Consider the following 20,461-nt stretch of genomic DNA (forward strand, 5'->3'; position numbering starts at 1 on the left):
CCTCAAGACTGAATGAAAATTTTTGAGAAATAGAAAATGGTAAATTGTCAGAGAGTCTGGCCATAATATACATGTCCCGTAACCTTTTGTGCCATATTAATAAATCTGAGGGAGCTTTGACTTTCCAGCGTGAAGCTAAAGTTGATATCGCTGTGCAGGCCTCAGATTCAGCAGGAGCTCTCAGGAGCACAGCTCCTGAGCCTTTCTGAGGGTTCCCCCTCCTCCTCCCCACCTACCTTGTCCATTGAATAGTAGGTGCAGCTGCATAACAATCCCTGGATTAGGAGAGCGGGCAGGCAGCCAGCCACCAGGGCCTTTGCCACACACCCCAGCAGCCCTTATTAACCCCTGGAGAAGCCATATGCTACCCTTTCTTCACTTCTTGTGTGATTTGGGGTGGTGGGTGGCTTGTTGACCTTTTGACTGGGGGGAGGGCGGCCCAGGAGAGCCCCAGATGAACAAGGTCTGCTTGGACTGGCTGGTTCTCTAGCCATCCCAAGCAGACCTCGCTTCCCCAGGGCTCTCTTTTCTTGCATCGGGTTGCTTTTGGCTGGGGGGGGGGAGCATATGCTAATGGTTATGCTAATGAGCCCTGCCACCTATTTTTCTACAAAACAACCCCTGTCACTGTGAATAAAAAAAATTGAGATAGCTTTAGCTGGAAATGAGAGGCAAGAATCAGACTTCCAACCATTGAGGAAAAGGTGGTCGAGCCCCCCCCCCTCCCCATTTTTACAATATTCCATCAGCAAAGCCTCAAATAATAGATCTGGGATTGACTTAACTGTGGGTTTTTAATAGTCCGAGCAAGGGTTGGCGTGGTGCTTGCCAGAATGTCGGATGCTAAGCAAGGGCTGACTTCATAGAAGACAGCTTCATGGGCTCAGTTGGCAGGGTTTTGCACGCAGAAGGTTCCAGCTTTGATCCTTGCTAAACCGAGTAAGACCCCCTGCCTTAGATCTTGGAGAGGTGATGCAGTTCAGAATAATCCGTGCTGGTCCAGACGAACTCGTGGCTAGAAGCAGGTGGACGGTGGCAGGAAGGTGAGCTCCGTGTCTTCTCCTTCCAGTCCCAGAGGCAGTATGCCTCTTTAGATCAGTTGCCAGGGAACACAGGCAAGAAGATGCTGTCTCAGGTCACCTGCTCACGGGCTTCCTAGAAGCAGCTGGTCAGCCACTGTGTGAACAGAAGGCTGGATTTGATGGGCCTTGGGTCTGATCCAACAGGCTTTTCTTACACTCTTATGGAGGACTTTTTTTTTGTAGCAGGAACTCCTTTGCCTATTAGGCCACACCTCCCTGGTGTAGCCAATCCTCCAAGAGCTTACAGGGCTCTTAGTACAGGGGTGTAAGCTCCAGGAGGACTGGCTTCATCAGGGGTGTGTGGCTGTTGTGTATGCGGACTCATGGTTATGTTCCTTTACCAGCATTCCTGCCTGGCTCATTGGAGCCTTGAGGACTGAGCTTGGGGACTCTAGAACAATGGGCTGTAGGATCCAAAGCCCTACTGCCCTGGTCCAATCAGAAGCCCTCTGCTGGTTCAAACGATCCAATGCTGTTCTAGCATGGACTGTATATAGTTGGCCCCGTTGGCCCAGTTAGGCAGTCTTCTTTAGCTACTAGTTACCATGCTGTAACTCCAGTAAAGAGCTATGATCACTGCAGCCGCGTCTCCTCTGTGCATTGAACCCACTACATTATAGTGACCTAATATACAAAGGAGTTCCTGCTACAAAAAAAAAGCCCTGCTGTTATGCTTCGTTGCCCTTTTTCAGTGCCTGGATTGGGGTGCTTCCTGTAGCTGGGGGGGGGGGGGGAGGGGGATGCCATCCCAGCCACCTCTTGATCTTCTTCGTGGTCTCTGTGCAGTCCCACACATGGGGTCTTGCCGCAGGCAACGGATCCGTACCTCGGAGCTCCAATAGCTCGTTTATAACGTCTTTTGGCGCGCTTTCCTCCCGCCCTGGGGAGCAGGCAGCGACTGCGCATGCCTGGAGCGGGGGGAGAGCGCCTATTCCACTCAGTTTCTTCCCTTCCGCCGCCCGGACAACACCTACCTCGTTGCGTTCCTCCTCTGGCTCGTCTCTTGGTATCGTACTACTCCTCCCTTTTCTTCACTATTTACTCTATTTTTTCCTTCTTCGTCCCATTAATATAAAAAAAAAAAAAAAAAAGGTTACCCGATTCTGCGCTTCAGCCTTTTTTCTTTCTACCCCCCCCCCCTCTTCTCGTCTCTCCCTTCCCTCCTTCCCCTGTCCGGAACGAATGGAAGGGAAAATCACCTTTAAAAGGTGCAGGCAGTGTGGTTCTAAAATTCCGTCCTCGGACGGTCATTCACTCTGCCTTTTTTGCTTGGGGGAATCCCACAGAACCGATAACTGCCACCACTGTGCTTGCTTCGGCAAGCAGGCGCGCAAGAACAGAGCAGCCCGCCTTCGTAGTTTCCTCATGGAATCCTCTCTACGCGCAGTGTCTACTTCAGATCCGCCGCCTCCCCCACTGAGAGCGGGAGATTCGGCAACTTCGGCCCTTCCTACCGTACCTAGGAAGCATAAGTCCGATAAAAAGGCTTCTAAGCACTCTGAGGGTCACAAGGCGCCCAAACAGACTCGTCATGGCGAATCCAGCCTGTCGAAGCCACACCACTCGGGCCCGAAAACCTCCAGCCCGACCACTTCGGCGCCTAAGAAGCATCACGACCCGTCGGCTTCTACCTCCGTGCATACTTCCGCCTTTGCTACGGCTGCGCAATCGTCCGCATCGACCGCCCAAACGGCCTCCGCGCAATCGAATCCGATTCTACCTATTGAACTCTCGGCTCCTTCCGATGTTATCTCGGAAATGCCTCGCCTCACTCAACCCTCTATCGAAGTGATTCCGATTGGCTCGAGATCGCCCTCGGTTCACAGCCTTCCTCCTGATGATATCCTCGACACCGAGGCTCCACTTCTCGGACCCGAATCCTTCCTCGACGTCACAACGCCAGTGCAGAAGGACATTACGACTCCATTGCTTAAAGACACGGCAGCACCACTGCTAAAGGAGTCCTCGACACAAGTTTCCTCTCATCGGCTCCGACCTGGATCCCCACGGGCCCGCTCTCGCTTGCGGTCTCCGCTTCGTCCGAGATCTCCGTTCAGAGATCGTCCCTACTCTCCGCATCGATCTCCGCGTCGTCACGACTACCAGGACCCTCGCCGTGATCGCTCCCGGTCCCGGTATGGTGACTACCTCCGTGACTACCCACGAGACCGTTCTCCTTCTCGGTCTCCATCACCTCGACTTCACTCGCGCTACCATCGGTACCTGCGTTCACCATCGCACCACAGCTATAGGCATCTCTCCGACTTCGATCCCGAGCCTCTCCCCAGAGATGTTTATATGCCTCGACTCAGGGATTATTATTCACCCGGAACCCGCGACTACTACCGTTCACGCGACCAACGATCTCCTTATTACCGCCACCTGTCACCAGATTGCTACGATGATTACCAACACTACTACTCTCCCCGAGAAGAACCAAACCCTCGCACCCGAGATGATGCGGCAGCCCTTCGGACCCGAGACGTCTTCGACTCCCAGACTGCACCTGTGCAGCCTCCCGTGATTCCTCGAAACCGAGATTCTTCCAGAACAGCATCCGCATCGGTTTCCAAGCCACCGGCTTCGCCACTCAAGCGTCCCCGGGACCCTTCACCTGTTGAACCCAAGTCTCCACAACGTCCCCTCTCGGCTTCGGATAGAGACACTTCTGATCATTCCGACTCCGAGGAGGCCCCTGCCTCACCCTCATCCGACCAGCCTCCTAGGCTTTCACCATCCGACAGTTCTAAGGCCTACCTGAATCTCATTACAACCATGGCTTCCGCACTAAACATCCCTATGTCCTCCGACTCACCAAAAGTTTCGGACGTGGTCCACGACCTAGTCCGCGCAGATTTTCCAGATAGCTCCACGCTTCCTATGCTCCCTGTACACCTTGAAGGCCTCCAGGAAGCCTGGGAGAAGCCGGCTTCGATCCCTACACTTTCTCGCCGCCTGGATTCTCTTTATAGGGTGCACGTAGCTGACTGCAAATTCCTCGCATCTCACCCGGCACCCAACTCTGTCGTGGTTCATTCCGCCACCAAGACCAAACAATCTCGCCACCCCGTTCCTCCGGACCGGGAGGGTCGAAAATTGGACACTCTGGCTAAGAAAATCTACAGTTTTTCTTCAACCAACTCCAAGTTGAACAATTATTTAGCCTACTTTGCGGCTTACTCCTTCAACTTGGCTAACCAGATTACCCCTCATATTGCATCCATGCCTGACTCATCTCAGAAGACTGTGTCGTCTCTCGTCTCTGAGCTCTCCCGTGTCAATAAACAACAAATCAACTCTATCCGCCATGCGGTCTCCTGTTCTTCTCGAATTTTTGCAACTTCGGTGGCTTTACGTCGCCACGCCTGGCTGCGCTCTACCAACTTGCAGCCGGACATCAAACAGCGTATAGAAGACCTTCCCTTCGACGGTCTGGGACTCTTCCATGCGTCCACGGACGAGGTCCTTGCATCCGTCGATGACGGCCGCAAAAGAGCCAAACGACTTGGTGTCACACAACCAACCTCACTGCCCTCTAATAGGCAGAGACCGTGGAAGCCATCCTTCCAACGCCGCCAGCGGTCTCCCAAGTCTCAAGATTTCTGGAAAAGGAAACCTCTCCCAAAGCAACCTTTTCATCAGAGGCCACGGGCCCAACCTTCTAAGAAACAATCTCAGACAGGCAAGCAGTCTCTTTGACTCCCCCATCAGGCATACCAGACTATCCCCTTTTTACCCGAGTTGGAGTTCCATCACCACCGACTCTTGGGTCCTCACCATCGTGCGTCTAGGTTACGCAATAGAGTTCGTTTCGCCACCACACCACCACCACTTCATAGCCACACCTCCATCTGCTCTCTTGCAGCAGGAAATTCTGGACTTGCTCCAGAAGAATGCCATAGAACCCGTTCCTCCTCAACATCGAGGCACGGGATTCTACTCAAGATACTTCCTGGTCCCCAAACGCGATGGAGGAAAGCGCCCTATCCTAGATCTTCGGAAGCTGAACAATTTCATCGAATGCAGGAAGTTCAGAATGATCTCCCTACACACCATCCTGCCTCTTATTCCCAGGAACTCCTGGATGGCTTCCCTAGATCTTCAGGACGCTTACTTCCACGTGACTATCCGACCTCATCATCGGAAGTATTTAAGATTCGCTATGGGGCAAGACCACTTCCAGTACGTATCCCTGCCCTTTGGCCTCTCCACCGCACCAAGGGTATTCACCAAGTGTATGGCGGTGGTGGCAGCGGCTCTCAGACTCCGAGACATCACAGTCTTCCCATATATAGACGACTGGCTTCTCATAGCACCGACTCAGCATCGTTTGCAGACCAATATCAGCACAACGCTCTCCCTCCTCGATTCCCTGGGCCTTCGTGTGAACACATCCAAATCCCATCTCGAGCCCACGCAGGACATCAAGTTTATAGGAGCTCTCCTTCGCACCTCTCTTCACCGTGCTTTCCTTCCAGAGGATCGAGCAATCACCATCATCACCTTAGCCAGGTCAATTCAACGACAGCCCTGCCAGTCTGCATTCACAATACAACGCCTGCTGGGCCTCATGGCCGCCACGACTTCTGTCATCCACTTTGCCAAGCTACGGATGCGACATCTACAGCTCTGGTTTGTGAGAGCCTACCATCCTCTGTTGCAACCGCAGAGCACCCTACTCACGGTTCCCCAGAGAGCTCTCTCATCCCTTACCTGGTGGACGGTACCCAGCAATCTTCTCGCGGGCATGCCGTTCCTACCGATGCCTCCAGTAGCTGTTGTGACAACAGATGCCTCAAAGTGGGGATGGGGAGCCCACTTACAGGACAAGACCGTCAGAGGCCTTTGGACGCCCTCCGAGAGGGCCATGCACATAAACTGCTTAGAACTGATTGCCGTACACAGGGCCCTCTTATCCTTTCTTCCCCTGATCAACGGGAGCCATGTCCAGATCTCAACGGACAACATGGCAACTGTCTATTACATCAACAAGCAAGGGGGAACCAAGTCTCTCAGACTTTGCCGTATAGCCATCGTGCTCTGGGAATGGTGTCTGGAGCACAACATCCATTTGACCGCCGTTCACCTCCCAGGCGTAGACAATGTTCTGGCCGACTCTCTGAGCAGGTTTCGTCTGGACGACCACGAGTGGTCCCTCAATCCAACCTACCTCCGACGCATTTTCAGATGCTTCGGAACACCCATGGTGGATGCCTTTGCTTCACGGGACAATGCCAAATGCCCACGCTATTTCTCCAGAAGGGAGAACGACGCCTTCCTACACAGATGGACGGGCCCCCTCCACTACATCTTCCCACCAACCCCCCTACTGACTCGGGTTCTGACGAAGATCACACGAGACGGCACGGACTGCATCCTGGTAGCCCCCTGGTGGCCACGGCAACCATGGTTTACGAGACTTCTCCAGTTATCTCATCACACCTACCGTCGCCTTCCTCTCGTGAGCGACCTCTTGTCCCAAGCCAATGGTCAGATATTGCACCACAATCCTCAAGTACTGGCCCTAACGGCCTGGAGAATTCGACCTCCCACCTCTCCGCAGAGGTAGCCCACGTTATTCTAAACGCTAGGAAGCCCTCCACAAGGCTTTCGTACCAAAGGAAATGGAAACGCTTCTGTTCATTCGCGACTGCTAACCATCTACTCCCAGAATCAGTACCTCTCAATATGATCCTGGAGTATTTACTTTCCCTACAGAAATCAGGACTCTGTTACTCATCCTTGAAAGTTCATCTCTCTGCCATCTCTGCGTTCCACAACCCGGTAGACGGCAAAACAGTTTTTTCTCATTCCTTGTCCAAGTCTTTTCTCAAGGGCATGTTGCACCTCAATCCACCCGTTAAACCCCTTGTCCCAACTTGGAGTTTATCCCTAGTTCTTTCCTCGCTTATGAAAGCACCATTTGAACCTATGGCTACCATAGACCTCAGTCTCCTCTCCTGGAAGACAGCATTGCTGATTGCCCTTACCTCTGGAAAACGGGCAAGTGACTTATGCGCCTTCCGCCACGACCCTCCCTACACCATTTTTCACAAGGAAAAGGTTGTCCTCAGACCGGACCCTGCGTTCCTTCCTAAGGTTGTCTCCCAGTTCCACTTATCGACTGCGACCTCTCTGCCGACCTTTTTTCCAAACCCAACAGATCACGGACAACGGGCCCTGCATTCGCTGGATGCAAGAAGGGCTTTATCCTTCTACCTTGATCGTACACGGCCTTTCCGTAAGGACCCTAATCTATTTGTGGCATACGGAAACCCCTGCAGGGGACTCAAAATCTCTACCCAGAGACTATCTAAATGGGTAGTTAGCGCCATTAGGCTGTGCTACGAACTGGCTAAGCAGCCTCTGCCCGAAGGCCTTAAGGCTCACTCTACCAGAGCGGTCTCGACGTCTTCGGCTTTTTTGCACGGCGTCTCCCTAGAGGACATCTGTGCTGCTGCATCGTGGTCCTCTCCCTCCACGTTCGTCTCCCATTATGCGTTGGACGTTCGTGCAAGACGTGACGCCTCCTTCGGCCAAGCGGTCCTCAGATCCATCTTTCACTGAAATGGGGTGAGTGTATCCGCTTATGTCTCTATGTCATACAATCTTTGCCTTAGGCCATGTGACTAACCTTTTTCTTCTCCAGCACCCTCCTCCAGGACACTTAGCTGGCTAGTCACCCATGTGTGGGACTGCACAGAGACCACGAAGAAGATAAACAGGTTGCTTACCTGTAACTGATGATCTTCGAGTGGTCATCTGTGCAGTCACACACGCCCACCCAGCCTTCCCCGCTGCTGGCTTTTGGTACTTCTTGTCTTACCTTTTTAGTCTCTCTGCCAGTGGCGGCTGGAAGAAACTGAGTGGAATAGGCGCTCTCCCCCCGCTCCAGGCATGCGCAGTCGCTGCCTGCTCCCCAGGGCGGGAGGAAAGCGCGCCAAAAGACGTTATAAACGAGCTATTGGAGCTCCGAGGTACGGATCCGTTGCCTGCGGCAAGACCCCATGTGTGTGACTGCACAGATGACCACTCGAAGATCATCAGTTACAGGTAAGCAACCTGTTTTTCTCTCTCCTTTCCTTGACTCCCCCTACATGTGGTTGAAGCAAACCTTCGACGAGGCAGATAAAAACGGCGATGGCAGCCTGAGCATCAACGAAGTTCTCCAGCTGATGCACAAACTGAACGTCAACCTGCCCCGGCAGAAGGTCAAGCAGATGTTCAAGGTGAGGCGCAGGCCGTGTCTTAATGAGAAGGCGGCAGGCGGCATTCCAGGATGACCAACCGTGGTAGAAAGCAATCCCAGACAGCTTGCTTTCCTGCTCCCTTCTCCCCGTGGGTCCGTGTCATGCATTTCCAGGCACTGTTCCTAACACCAGATGCTGTCGGTTTCATGTTTTTCTATAAAGCAGTGCTCCCTGTTGAGTCTGGTTAGTTTCTAGAACTGCTGCACAGTCTTGCCTGCTGTGAAATGCTGAGAAGTTCAAGCAGTGGAGTCACTTCTTTTAACGCTTCTGTCTGTTAAACGCTCCTTGCAAGCAGAAAACCAGCCCAGCAGGTGAAGTGCAGGCCTAGAATCTTTCAATGTGCTGCCGTTTTTCTCGCAGAGAAAGTTTTTACTTGCAAGATAAAAAAAAAATGATATCTTCTGCCTACGGCAGGTAGTCTGGTCTACTATCTCAGGAGTCTACTGGGTCATTCCTACCTCATTCTGAGGCATATGTAGACCTAGGATGAATAATACCCTAGGTCAAGGGTGGCCATGTTGTGGCTTGACAGCCACATGTGGCTCTTTCACACGTATTATGTGGCTCTTGAAGCTCCACTTCCCTATCGGCCAGCTTGGAGAGAGCATTTGTCTTTTTAAATCACTTCTCCAAGCCAAGCCAGCCAGCAGTTAGGAAAATGCATTTAAAGTCAAAGTTGCCTTCTTTTCACCTCTCCCTCCCCCCAACTATTTTCCTTCCTTCCTTCCTTCCTTCCTTCCTTCCTTCCTTCCTTCCTTCCTTCCTTCCTTCCTTCCTTCCTTCCTTCCTTCCTTCCTTCCTTCCTTCCTTCCTTCCTTCCTTCCTTCCTTCCTTCCTTCCTTCCTTTCCTCCCTCCCTCCTTCCCTCCCTTCTTTCCCTCCCTCCCTTCCTTGTCTTGTGTCTCTCAAACGTGTGACGTTCCTATCTTACGGCTCTCAAACATCTGATGTTTATTCTATGTTAAGCAAATTTCGCCACCTCTGCTCTAGCTTGCGCTTCTTAGACCAACAGGGGGAAACCTAGGAGAGTTTCTAAAGCTTGCACTATTTGTTAAGAAGTATTGTCATTTTGATCCTGGACACCTGGGCCCAGGTAACAAAATCAGCACTCAGAAAAACAGGAAGATTTCTGATTTGTGTGTGCGCTGCGAGCTGCCAGGTCACCTCTAGCACATGGCAACCCTATGAATTAATGACCTATGGAATGTCCTGACCTGGGTAACCCAGGCTAGCCTGATCTTATCAGATCTCAAAAACTAAGCAGGGTCAGCCCTGCCTAGAATTTGGATGGGAGACCAACAAGGAAAACCAGGATCGCGATGTGGAGACAGGCAATGGCAAACTACCCCTGAGCGCCTCTTGCCTTGAAAACCCCCAAGGGGTCAGCTGTGACTTGATGGGTGGGGGGAAGAGCCTTGCTCAGCTCTTGTGGACTGAATTTCTACCCCAACTTTGAGCTCCATACCCAAACATAAGCGGGAAGTCTTGTCAAGACTTTCCAAAGCTGCTCAGGCTAGGACAGAGAGCCAGTTTGGTGTAGTGGTCAAGTGCATGGACTCTTATCTGGGAGAACCAGGTTTGATTCCCCACTCCTCCACTTGCACCTGCTGGAATGGCCTCGGGTCAGCCATAGCTCTGGCAGAGGTTGTCCTTGAAAGGGCAGCTGCTGTGAGAGCCCTCTCAGCACCACCCACCTCACAGGGTGTCTGTTGTGGGTGGAGGAGATCTAGGAGATTGTAAGCCGCTCTGAGTCTCTGATTCAGGGAGAAGGGTGGGGTATAAAACTGCAATTCTTTTTCTTCTTCTTTCTCAGTCCTTCAGTCCAAGCACTGAACTCCATCTCTGTGTTTACATCCAGGTGTGTTCTGCTGGGCTTATCCTGTTTCTCCGGGAAGCCCTATGCATGGGATAGTTTGTAGTGAGATAAAGGGGGGAGGGGACTTGCATCTGAGTTTCTAGACTGTTGCCTCAGCCCTGGTACGTTGCCTATCCATGATGGGAACATGAGGACTGCAAGCACATTTGAAGTTCTGTTGCCTTTACAAATGGTGCCTGTTGTGACAGTGTCTATTTTGTGTATGCGTGTGTGGGCAATCCACTCGTCAGGCAAACCGGCGCTTCCCCGACACTTTCTTCTGCATTTGGCCCTGACCTATTTTATAACCGTATAGGGGAGAAAGAAAGATTAAAGCGACATCAGCGAAACGCGGCACTCGTCAAAAATCTTGCGTGCTTTGCGATGCTACTGGGGATTCAGTCAGGGGTGGCTTTGTGGTAGGAGAGCGACTGCCTCTCACTTTTCAAGCTATCGCCTGGCATCAGCAGAATCCGGAAGGGTCTTTGGTGTTGACTGATGTGCCAAGGAGTGAAGGGATTCTTTTTTTGCCTCCCTTCTCAAGGCTGCTCTCATTCGCAGCGATGTGCTGGATCCTGGAAGTGAGGGGCTGTGTGTTTGTGCATGTTGAGGCTGGAAGCGGGTGGAGATTTCTCTTAAATGACAATCCCCCCTCTGTCATCTGCATGGAGTGCAAAAGTCAGGGCTTTTATTAATTTATTTTTAGCAGGAACGCTCCGGAACGCAGCTTAGCATCAGGGGATGTGGCTTAATATGTAAATGAGCTATGCTCGGGCTTTTCCTACAAAAAAAAGTCCAGTGTGAAACAATGGTGACACCAGGGGGTGTGGCCTAAATGAGTACCTACTGGGCTTTTTCTACCAAAAAAGCCCTGGGGAACGCTATCAGCGACAGGCAGGGCTCATTTTGTAGCAGGGACTCCTCTGCATATTAGGCCACACCCTCCTGATGTAGCCAATACTCCAAGATCCTACAGGGCTCTTCTTACAGGGCCTATTGTAAGCTCTTGGAGGACTGGCTACATCAGCGGGGTGTGGCCTAATATGCAGTGGAGTTCCTGCTATAAAATGAGCCCTGCCGACAGGTGACAGTTAAACAACCATTTGCCGCTCGCTCGTGTATCCAAGACTGTGCCAGTTTGTGTGGCTTCGCCGCTCCCCTTCAGCCTCTCCCTCCCTTTCCCAGCAGCTGCAAGTCACTCTTCCATGCTCCACTTGAGCATGTCTTCCTATTGTAGATCTGCTGAGGATATAGCTACATTTGGCTGGGCTCTCAAGGCCCTTCAGGGAAGGCTTTTTGGCATCTGCTGTCAGCTGCAGAAAGGAAAAAAAAAGCAGATGCAAAGCGCCAGGTGGGAGGGATCATCCTGTAGGCAGCGGGAACATCTGGCACAACAAACAAACAGACTCAGGGAGCCGTTTGGCTGACAACGGATGAGATTTGGGGATGCAAGACCCGGTTGGCTTCTGCTTCCTTTGCGGAGAAACGGTAAACTACGTGAATGGTGGCAGCTGGAATATTGCATGCCAGAGAGCAAGAGGGAAAAAAGCATTACTGAAGGAATGGTTAAATAGATGGCACAATCGCTTAATGGTGTCTGAGATCCCACTTAATGGTGTCTAAGATCCCTTTTGAGCTGTGGTGCTGGAGAAGACTCTTGAGAGTCCCTTGGACTGCAAGAAGATCAAATCAGTCAGTCCTAAGGGAAATCAACCCTGACTGTTCCCTGGAAGGCCAGATGCTGAAGCTGAAGCTCAAATACTTTGGCCACCAAATGAGAAGGGAGCACTCACTGGAGAAGACCCTGGGCTGGGAAAGACAGAAGGCAAAAGAAGAAGGGGATGGCAGAAGATGAGATGCCTGGACAGCGTTGCTGATGTAACTAACATGAATTTGAGCAGACTTCGGAGGATGGTGGAAGACAGGAGGGCCTGGCGTGAGTTTGTCCATGGGGTCACAAAGAGTCGGACCCGACTGTGTGACGGAACAACAACAAAAAGATCCCACTTGGGGGCTAATTGTTCTGCAACTTAGAAGAAAGCAATGAAGCAAACGGGAAGCCCTTTCTGTCTCACCTGGCTGGCTCACCTCCTCCCTGCCGTCTTCCTATCACGAGTCAAATGGTGGGGGGGAGGCAGAGACCACCAGGCCCCTTCCCTTGACCTGCTTCCCACAAATGCCACTTAAAACTGCTTTCTCACCTGCCTTCAGAGTTGTCATCCTCCAGGTGGGTCCTGGAGAGCTCCTGGAATCGCAGCTCAATCAACAGGGTTGCCAGATCCCCCCCCCCCCAGCCACTAGCAGCAGAGGGGGGGGGGTTACAGTTGCCATCTCCAGGTTGGGAAACTTCTGGAGATTTGGGAGAGTGGAGCCTAGGGAGGACAGGGACCTCAGTGAGGTATGGTGCCATAGAGTCCACCTCTCCAAACATCCATTGTTTCCAGGGGAACCGATCTCTGTAGTCGGGAGATGAGCCGTAATTCTGGGAGAACCCTGGGTCCCACCTTGAGGCTGCTGGCATCCCAATCAATCTGTGAGTCAGTCAATTTGGTACTTTTTTAGGGCCGTAGACCGGCTGAATAAAGCATACCTTAGCAGAGTAGTTTAGAAGAGGGTGAGGGCTCTTTGGAGTTAAGACGTACTTGAAAATCACTCCCATTGGGCTACCAAGGGCTGAAGATATGCCCCAGTGACTGCACATGTGTAACAAGGTGGGCCACGCACTGGCCCTAGGCCTCAGTGGACCTCAAGAGGCATGTGCAGTGCCAAGAAGATGACCCCAAACTTGAAGATTCCACTCCCAGAGGAGGAGGCTGAGTAGAGTTGCCAACCTCCAGGTCGTGGCTGGAGAGCTCCTGGAATTAGTGGGTTCTCTGGCACTGTGTTCCATCGAAGTCCCCCCTCCCCAACCCCACCCTCTTTAGGCTCCAGCCCCCAAATCCCCAGATATTTCCCAACCGGACCTGGCAACCCTAGGGCTGAATCTTGAAGAAGGACAACCCTAACACCTTGCACTACCAACATGGGAAGAGGGCATCCCAAAAAGGACCGTGACTTACCTGGGACCGTCCATCTCTGTAGACACACACAGCTGAAGCACGCAGATGTTCTGGCTCACACGTATAACCTGGGGAGATCATTTCAGCTGTGTCATTTCCCACCTCCCGCCAGGAAGGAACTCTGCGCACACAGAACCTGGCTGGAGGCCTCTTTCAAAACCAATGCGGGCGAGTAACCTGCCAACACGGCCTATGAAAAATGGGCTCAGCTTCAGAAGCCTCTGTTGGCTGTGGACATTAAGAGCCCCACGGGCTCCCTTCTCCTGCCTCTGGCAGCCTCCGCTCCTTTTTGTCATCCGGCCTGAATTATGAGGCCACTAGGATCTGAAGACGGAACTTAATCTCTGTCACGGGTCGATCATACTTAATAAAGCTGGCTTTCTTATTCTCTCTCCCCCCTTTTTTTTTGCTGCCCCAGCAAATGTCAACTGCGTTGAGGCAGCAACACAGAAAACTAAATATAAAACCATTAAACTCTGAGAATCAAAAACGGCCCTGTTTTCCTCGGTGTTCCTTCCTCCCAAACAACAACAACAAAGAGAGGAACAAGAATTGAATAGCTAAGCCAGCAAGCTGGGTCTATCGATTATTACTCTACGTGTGTTCCAGATTAAGGCTAATTCTATAGAATAGGACTTTCTCGATATTTGGTAAAGGGAATATATTTTCCCTCCATAGAAATGTACTTGTGAATCCATGACGATCTGTATTGAAGCTGAAAATTAAATTGGTGCTTGGCAGCGTGAAGCTCTCAGTTTTGCTGAGGCGTCTATATATGTTTACGAAGTCCGAGCTAGATTTTGATAGGAAAATAATGGTTTTGCCAATTTATCCTCTCCGTCCCCAAATCAGAATAAACCAGATAAACTGAAATGAGTTTGAGATGAATTACATGCTGGCTCTGTTAGATTGAAATGAGTCCTGTCTAGCCATTGCTTTGGACGCTGGGGTGTTAGGGAGTCTTTATAAACATTTCAACTGCTCAGAAGTTTAAAACAATTGCCGGTGCGTGAGACGTAGGGACTAATATGAGAGATGGTAGTCTTATCAATGCATGAGTTAGCAGTTATTTCCAAAATACACACATAAACTCGCTTGTCTCTCCACACATCTGAATCTAAATAGGAGCTTCCATCTTGATAATTTGGAAAATAATAAATATTGAGCGAGAAACTAGGAAGTAAAAGGGACAATCGATAAAACTGCCAACCATTCCTTTCCTTTGTTGTTCCAGAATTTCTTTCAAAGCTTGTTCCACTATCCTGAATCTTGAGTGAATGTGGAGACTTTCTAAAATTGATTTTGGAATTGGCGCGTGCTCTTTTTCCTTCCACTTGCTGCTCCTTCATATTCCCCCTCCTCCCAAAAAACAGGAATAATACTCCTGCACACACATACACCCCATAACTACATTACAAAAATTGTTTCCTTTCAAAAAAAACATAAACTCAGTTTCCAGTGCTTATATGCTCAGATCAATCGAGTTGACATCCCTGTGGTATATCAAGGAGAAAAAGCAGATTACGTCTACACAAAATTATAAGTGTTATGCACACGTTCATGCATGTGAGGGAAAGGGGAACTAGAAAGAACAGGGAGGAATCTACTTTTTCCTATCTTTATTTAAATAAAGCATGTCCCACCGTTGTCCTAGAGAAATGGTACCTGAAGCCACTTTGCAACAGCATGCAGAACAAATGTTTTCAAAAGCTAATAAGGGACCAATCTGAAAGCTTCAGTAGTCAACATCACATGAGAAACAGCAGTAGCAAAGCAGGAAAAGAAACAATAAAAATCAGTAGCTGTAAAACTGCATTCTTGATGCTATGATATGCATGGCTGTATCAAAAGCCAATGTAGTGGTTAAGAGCGGCAGACTCTAATCTGGAGAGCTGGGTTTGATTCTCCACTCCTCCATATGATGCCAGTCATACTGGGACAGTCACAGTTCTCTCCAAACTCTCTCAGCCCCACCTACCTCACAAGGTGCTTGTTGTGGTGAGAAGAAAGGAAGGCGAGATTTCTTAAGACAGAGAAAAGTGGGGTATAAAAACCAACTCTTCTTGCTCCCCATGAACCTGCTGGATGACCTTGGGCCAGTCACAGTTTTCTCAGAACTCTCTCAGCCCCACCCACCACACAAGGGGCCTGTTGTGGAGAGAGGAAAGGAAGGCAATTGCAAGCCATTTTGGAACTCTTTATGGCAGCAAAAAGTAGGGAATAAAAATAACTCTGCTCCTTCATCGAGATATGTGTTGCATCATGTTTTGCTGATAGACACATGTCCATCATGTAGGGTTTGGTGAAACACCTATGAAGATAACATGTGTTCCTGAATCATAGTTGATTAATGTGCATATGCATGTTTGTAAGACAGAAGGAGTAATGAAGGTTGTAGTGTAATCTACATGTATAGTGTTCTGCACGAAATTTGGAAATTAAAAAATGGAACAATGCAAGATGTCTAATACAAGATGTCTAATGTGTTGGTTCCACTTTGAAAATCAGGCTGGGTCATTTGAAATTCCAAGATTGAGGGAGAAATTTGGATGGCAATTTCCAAAGCATATCTAGCTAGGATTTGCCAGTATATTCTCCTGGCTAGTGAATCTTATGGTAACCCACGGAAGGCAGGAGAATACAGGAACATTGTAAGTTTTGATTGTTTCCTACACACTGACGGCCGGATGGCCCATATTGACAGTGTGGAAGTGTGCTGTGCTTTGACTTCCAGGGAATTAGTAGTAGAAGGAAGCAACGGAGCTAAAGAAGTAAAAAAATAAATTAATATATGGGAACCCTTCAAATAATTAGCCACCTCTTGTTTGCGCCAGGCCAGACAGAGAATTAATGAAAACAAAAAAAAATGAAAGAAGCATGCCAAGCAGGCGATGCCTTTTAAGTACAGGCGCAGGGCTGAAAGACAGATTCTGAATTGATTTCAATTAGTACCGACCATTCAGTGGAATGAAAAAGAGATTAATTTAAAAAAAAAAATTCTAAGGGTGCTTGGCTCCAAAAATGAGTATTTATTCCACTTTGTTCCCAGCTCCGTTTTTCTTGCATCAGTCTTTGGTGGTTTCGAGCGACTGACGTGTAATTCTGCTTGAATCACCATTTGATTGCAAACGACTAGCAGCGCTCGGGAGCTATAATTTAAAAAGAGTTTGCTTTTCATCCACTGCTTAGAAACATTCTAAATCGTATTGCAAATGGGGTGCGCAAGTCTGTTCTTGGACTTCTTTCCTGCAGTTGTCCTGCCCCCCCCCGACCTTCGCCTGCTGTCCACCCAACTGACCCTGACAGGGGAAAATTTAAACTTGTTATCTTGAGCCTGCTGGGGGAAAGCTGTGTCCCTTTTCTTTCTAGGGCCAACCCTTGCCTGTGGTGAAGTGCCCTGGGGCCACCCTGCTGCTGGCCCACCTTTCGCTACCAACATCGCAGGTTGATCCGAGTTGGGGGACAGGTCTGCCTCCCGGCACCCATTTTGCCTTTGTGCTCTACAAAGCTGTCTGTTAGAGCCAAACTAGGCATTCGCTTTTGTAAGGAGCTGGGTCCAGGTTCTGGGTTACCCGGACCTAACTCGGGTTCCCCACTGCCATCATGGGACATGGTTATTAAAAATTTAAAAAGAGCCCGTTTGGGCTCAGAACACCATTGCAGGGGGTGGAAGAGCTCCTGCCTCCCCCCCAGCCATGTTCCATGTTGAAGCAGCACTGGCGGGGCTAGTTCCCCTTTTTTTGCTCCGCTTGGAGCATGTGGAGCAGCAAAAACAGGGAAATAGCTCCTGCCTTTCTGAGCTGTTTCAGCACAGAGAATAGCAGCAGCATTCCGAGCCCGAAGAGGCACTGCTTTATTTTTTTAATAGCTGTTCCCTGCAGCTCCTGTGTGGCTGCAGGGAACCTGGACCCCACCCTTTTAAAAAAGCGAACGTCTAGTTTGGCCTCTAGTACAGTTTTCTAAAAAAAACTAAATAGGTAATACTTTATGTACTGCAGCCGGGGATCTTCAGTTCAGTCCAGTGGGATGGGGAAAGCCTCTTTTCAGTGGTAGAGCATCTGCTTTGCATGAAGGATACCCCAGGTTCAGTCTGCTGCATCCCCAATTAAAAGGATCAGGCAATGCAGAAAACCTCGGCCTGAGACCCTGGAAAGCATCTGCCAGTCAGAGGAGACCAATGACCTGACTTAGTGTAAGATAGCTTCATTGAGTTCTCAGCATGTAGCAATACGGTGGATGCTACCGACAGCACATACACATAAGTGGCACATTTACTGACAAATCCGGTCACATAGATGAGTTTAACCAGGTCTCATAAATTGAGTCAGCACTGTGTCATGCTGTGTAATCTGGAGAACTGGGTTTGATCCTGACTCCTCCATGTGGAGCCTGCTGGGTGACCTTGGGCCAGTCGCAGTTCTCTCAGAGCTCTCTCAGCCCCACCTAGCTCACAAGGTGCCTGTTGTGGGGAGAGGAAAGGAAGGCGATTGTAAGTCACTTTGAGATTCTGTAAGTGCGAGAAAATCTCCTCCTCCTCTTCTTCTTCTCATAAACTGAAAATCTTTGGTGTCTCAAAAGAAAAGGTCTCAAAAGAAAAGTGGAGTGAAGGTGAGGGAGACTAGGTTTTCAAGAAAGCCACTGGTACCTAGAATAGAGAAGAGGATCCTTTTGAATGCCATTGATTTGCAAAAGGAGAGGTCTTCTGGTTTGCGTTATGGAGGGAAACCAGGGCTTTTTTTTAGCAGGAACACACAGGAACGCAGTTCCGGCTGACTTGGTGTCAGGGGTGTGTGGCTTAATATGCAAATTAGTCAACGTTCAGAGTTCAGACCTTTATTGGCATAAGAGCAATAATGATTCGCAATCAAAAGTGGGTACAAAGATCTGAAATATAGTAAGAACAATACATAAACAATCAATTAAAATAGCAGCCAGTAATACTAATCAAGAGTAGACACCCAGCAATTAAAATATGTTAGTATGCCTAGATTTAATTTTATAGGCTTCTACTAAGAAATTCGCAACACATGTAGTAATATGGGGATTAACATCTTCTAAAAGGTGGGATAGAATTTTCCTTTTAGTAAATACATTGCGTTGGAGATATTCAGCTAAAAATTGTCTACGTTGTGAGGCCAGGAGAGGACATTCTAAAATAATATGGGATATAGAATCAAGGACTCCTAATTCACATGGCCATAATCTGTTTTGGAGAGGTATCTCTCTAAACCTACCATAGAGAACTGTTGATGGGAAGGCATTTAAACCTGCCAAAGTAAAAGTCTAACAATGGAATGGGAAGTCTAAAGTAAAAAAATAATGGGGTATCTTCCCATGTCTTTGGGGTATACCTAGATTCGCTGCAGAGCAAACAGGGGAATGTGAGGGGAACACTTTTTGGTATTCGTGATCCATAAGCCTTAGTTGGATTGTTCTTAAGATATATAATTCGTCACATAAGAAAAGAGTGTCCACCTCAATACCAAGTTTTTGTAGTTTGTGGGTAAATGTAGAGAGCCAAGTAATGCTATGCCTGTCTTTCATCAGGTAGTGTAATAAACTCTGCTGGGCTTTTTCTACAAAAAATGTTGTGCGAAACAATGGTGGCATCAGGGGTGTGGCCTAATAAGCAAATGAGTTCCTGCTGGGCTTTTTCTACCAAAAAAGGCCCTGAGGGAAACCAAAAGAACAGAGCACTATGTGAGACTGTTCACAGTTCTGGGAAGCAGAAAGGGACCTTTTAAAAGGCATTCCATGTACATTTTAATAATTAAAAAAACTCCGATGCCTTAAACCAGCTGGAAAAAAAACAAGTGTAAAACATAAAAGAATAATCTGCATCTAGATTTTTGGGAAAAATGATTCAGGGAGGGTTACTGCAGGACTCTTCAAAAATTAAAAAGCCTAGCATGTACAGATACACAAGAGATTATTAGTGGTGGAAAGCACTAACTCGCAGCTGAATTACGGGGTTTTCAAGGCAAGAGATGAACAGAGGTGGTTTACCATGCCTTGTCTGTGTACAGCAACCCTGAAATTCCTTGGTGGTCTTCTATCCAAGTACTAATCAGAGCTGACCTCGCTTAGCTTCTAAGAGCTGACAAGATGGGACTAGCTTTGGCTGTCCAGGTCAGGCCAAAGAGATGACTAGGCTACCCAGGGGTGGAATTCTAGCAGGAGCTCCTTTGCATATTAGGCCACCCAACCCTGATGTAGCCAATCCTCCAAGAGCTTACAAAGCTCTTTTTTGTAAGCTCTTAGAGGATTGGCTACATCAGGGGTGTGGCCTAATAGGCAAAGGGGCTTCTGCTAAAATTCCACCCCTGAGGCTACCTCAAAAGGAGGTGAAGCCTTCATTCCCAAGTAAAAGACAATTGGTGGCAAAGAAGCTTAATCGTTAGGTAAAAGCATAAAAGTTACACTTGGACAACGAGAAAGAGGCTGGCAATTATAATTTCTAAGGCAAGAATAGATCTTCTTTCATCTGGCCAGATGATGACTAAACCAAGACCCGTAACCACCACAAGAAAATCAGTAGAAAATGTACACCGATTCTGAATATTCTCGACTTACGATGTTGACTTTTAGTTGAGTCAGCTCTTGGCAGCTGACTAACTGCTTTTATAGCAGTGGCTGCCTGATGAAATGCAGCAGTGGACCACTTTACAATGTCTCTCTCTTTCTGTGTATACACACACATACATACATATACATACACATGTGGTTCTGATATTGACCGTTGTAAAACGTATATTGAGTCTTTTGTATCGGATGTGAAACTGGTAGATACACTTATTACGAGACTATTCACTCAAGAATCGGTGTACACTTTCTATTGCTTTTCATGTGGTGGTTACGGGTCTTGGTTTCTTCCCATCTGTATCTACCATGAGTTCTCCCCCTTGGTTTGTTCTGCTCATCTACGCATGTAGCACGATAAAGTAGTAGAATTCGGATGTGGTAGAGTGGAGTGGATTGGATTGCTGCAGTCCCCAGATGCGGGCTGTTGTTCTTGAAGGCTTTCCCCTATTTACTGCTCCAACATAGCACGTCCAGCAGAAAGGTTCTATCTAAGCTGGCCATGGAGCAAGTGTCACTAGGGGTGTGTGGGAGGAGATATCTGTGAGTTTCCCGCATTGTGCAGGGGGTTGGACTAGATGACCTTGGAGGTCCCTTCCAACTCTATGATTCTAAGCCTACTTGTTTTATTAGCTTT

General features: G+C 49.0%; 1 protein-coding gene across 1 annotated transcript in view; it reads left to right on the top strand.

Annotated features, from left to right (window-relative positions):
* PLCH2 (phospholipase C eta 2) overlaps window positions 1–20,461 on the top strand; it is a 179,796-nt gene that overhangs the window by 18,072 nt on the left and 141,263 nt on the right. The window contains exon 5 of the mRNA XM_060259046.1: window positions 8,182–8,311. Coding sequence (XP_060115029.1) covers window positions 8,182–8,311 — 130 coding nt within the window. The remainder of the gene's footprint in view (window positions 1–8,181; window positions 8,312–20,461) is intronic.

Source organism: Heteronotia binoei, chromosome 18 (assembly GCF_032191835.1).
Source record: "Heteronotia binoei isolate CCM8104 ecotype False Entrance Well chromosome 18, APGP_CSIRO_Hbin_v1, whole genome shotgun sequence".
NCBI lineage: Eukaryota > Metazoa > Chordata > Lepidosauria > Squamata > Gekkonidae > Heteronotia > Heteronotia binoei.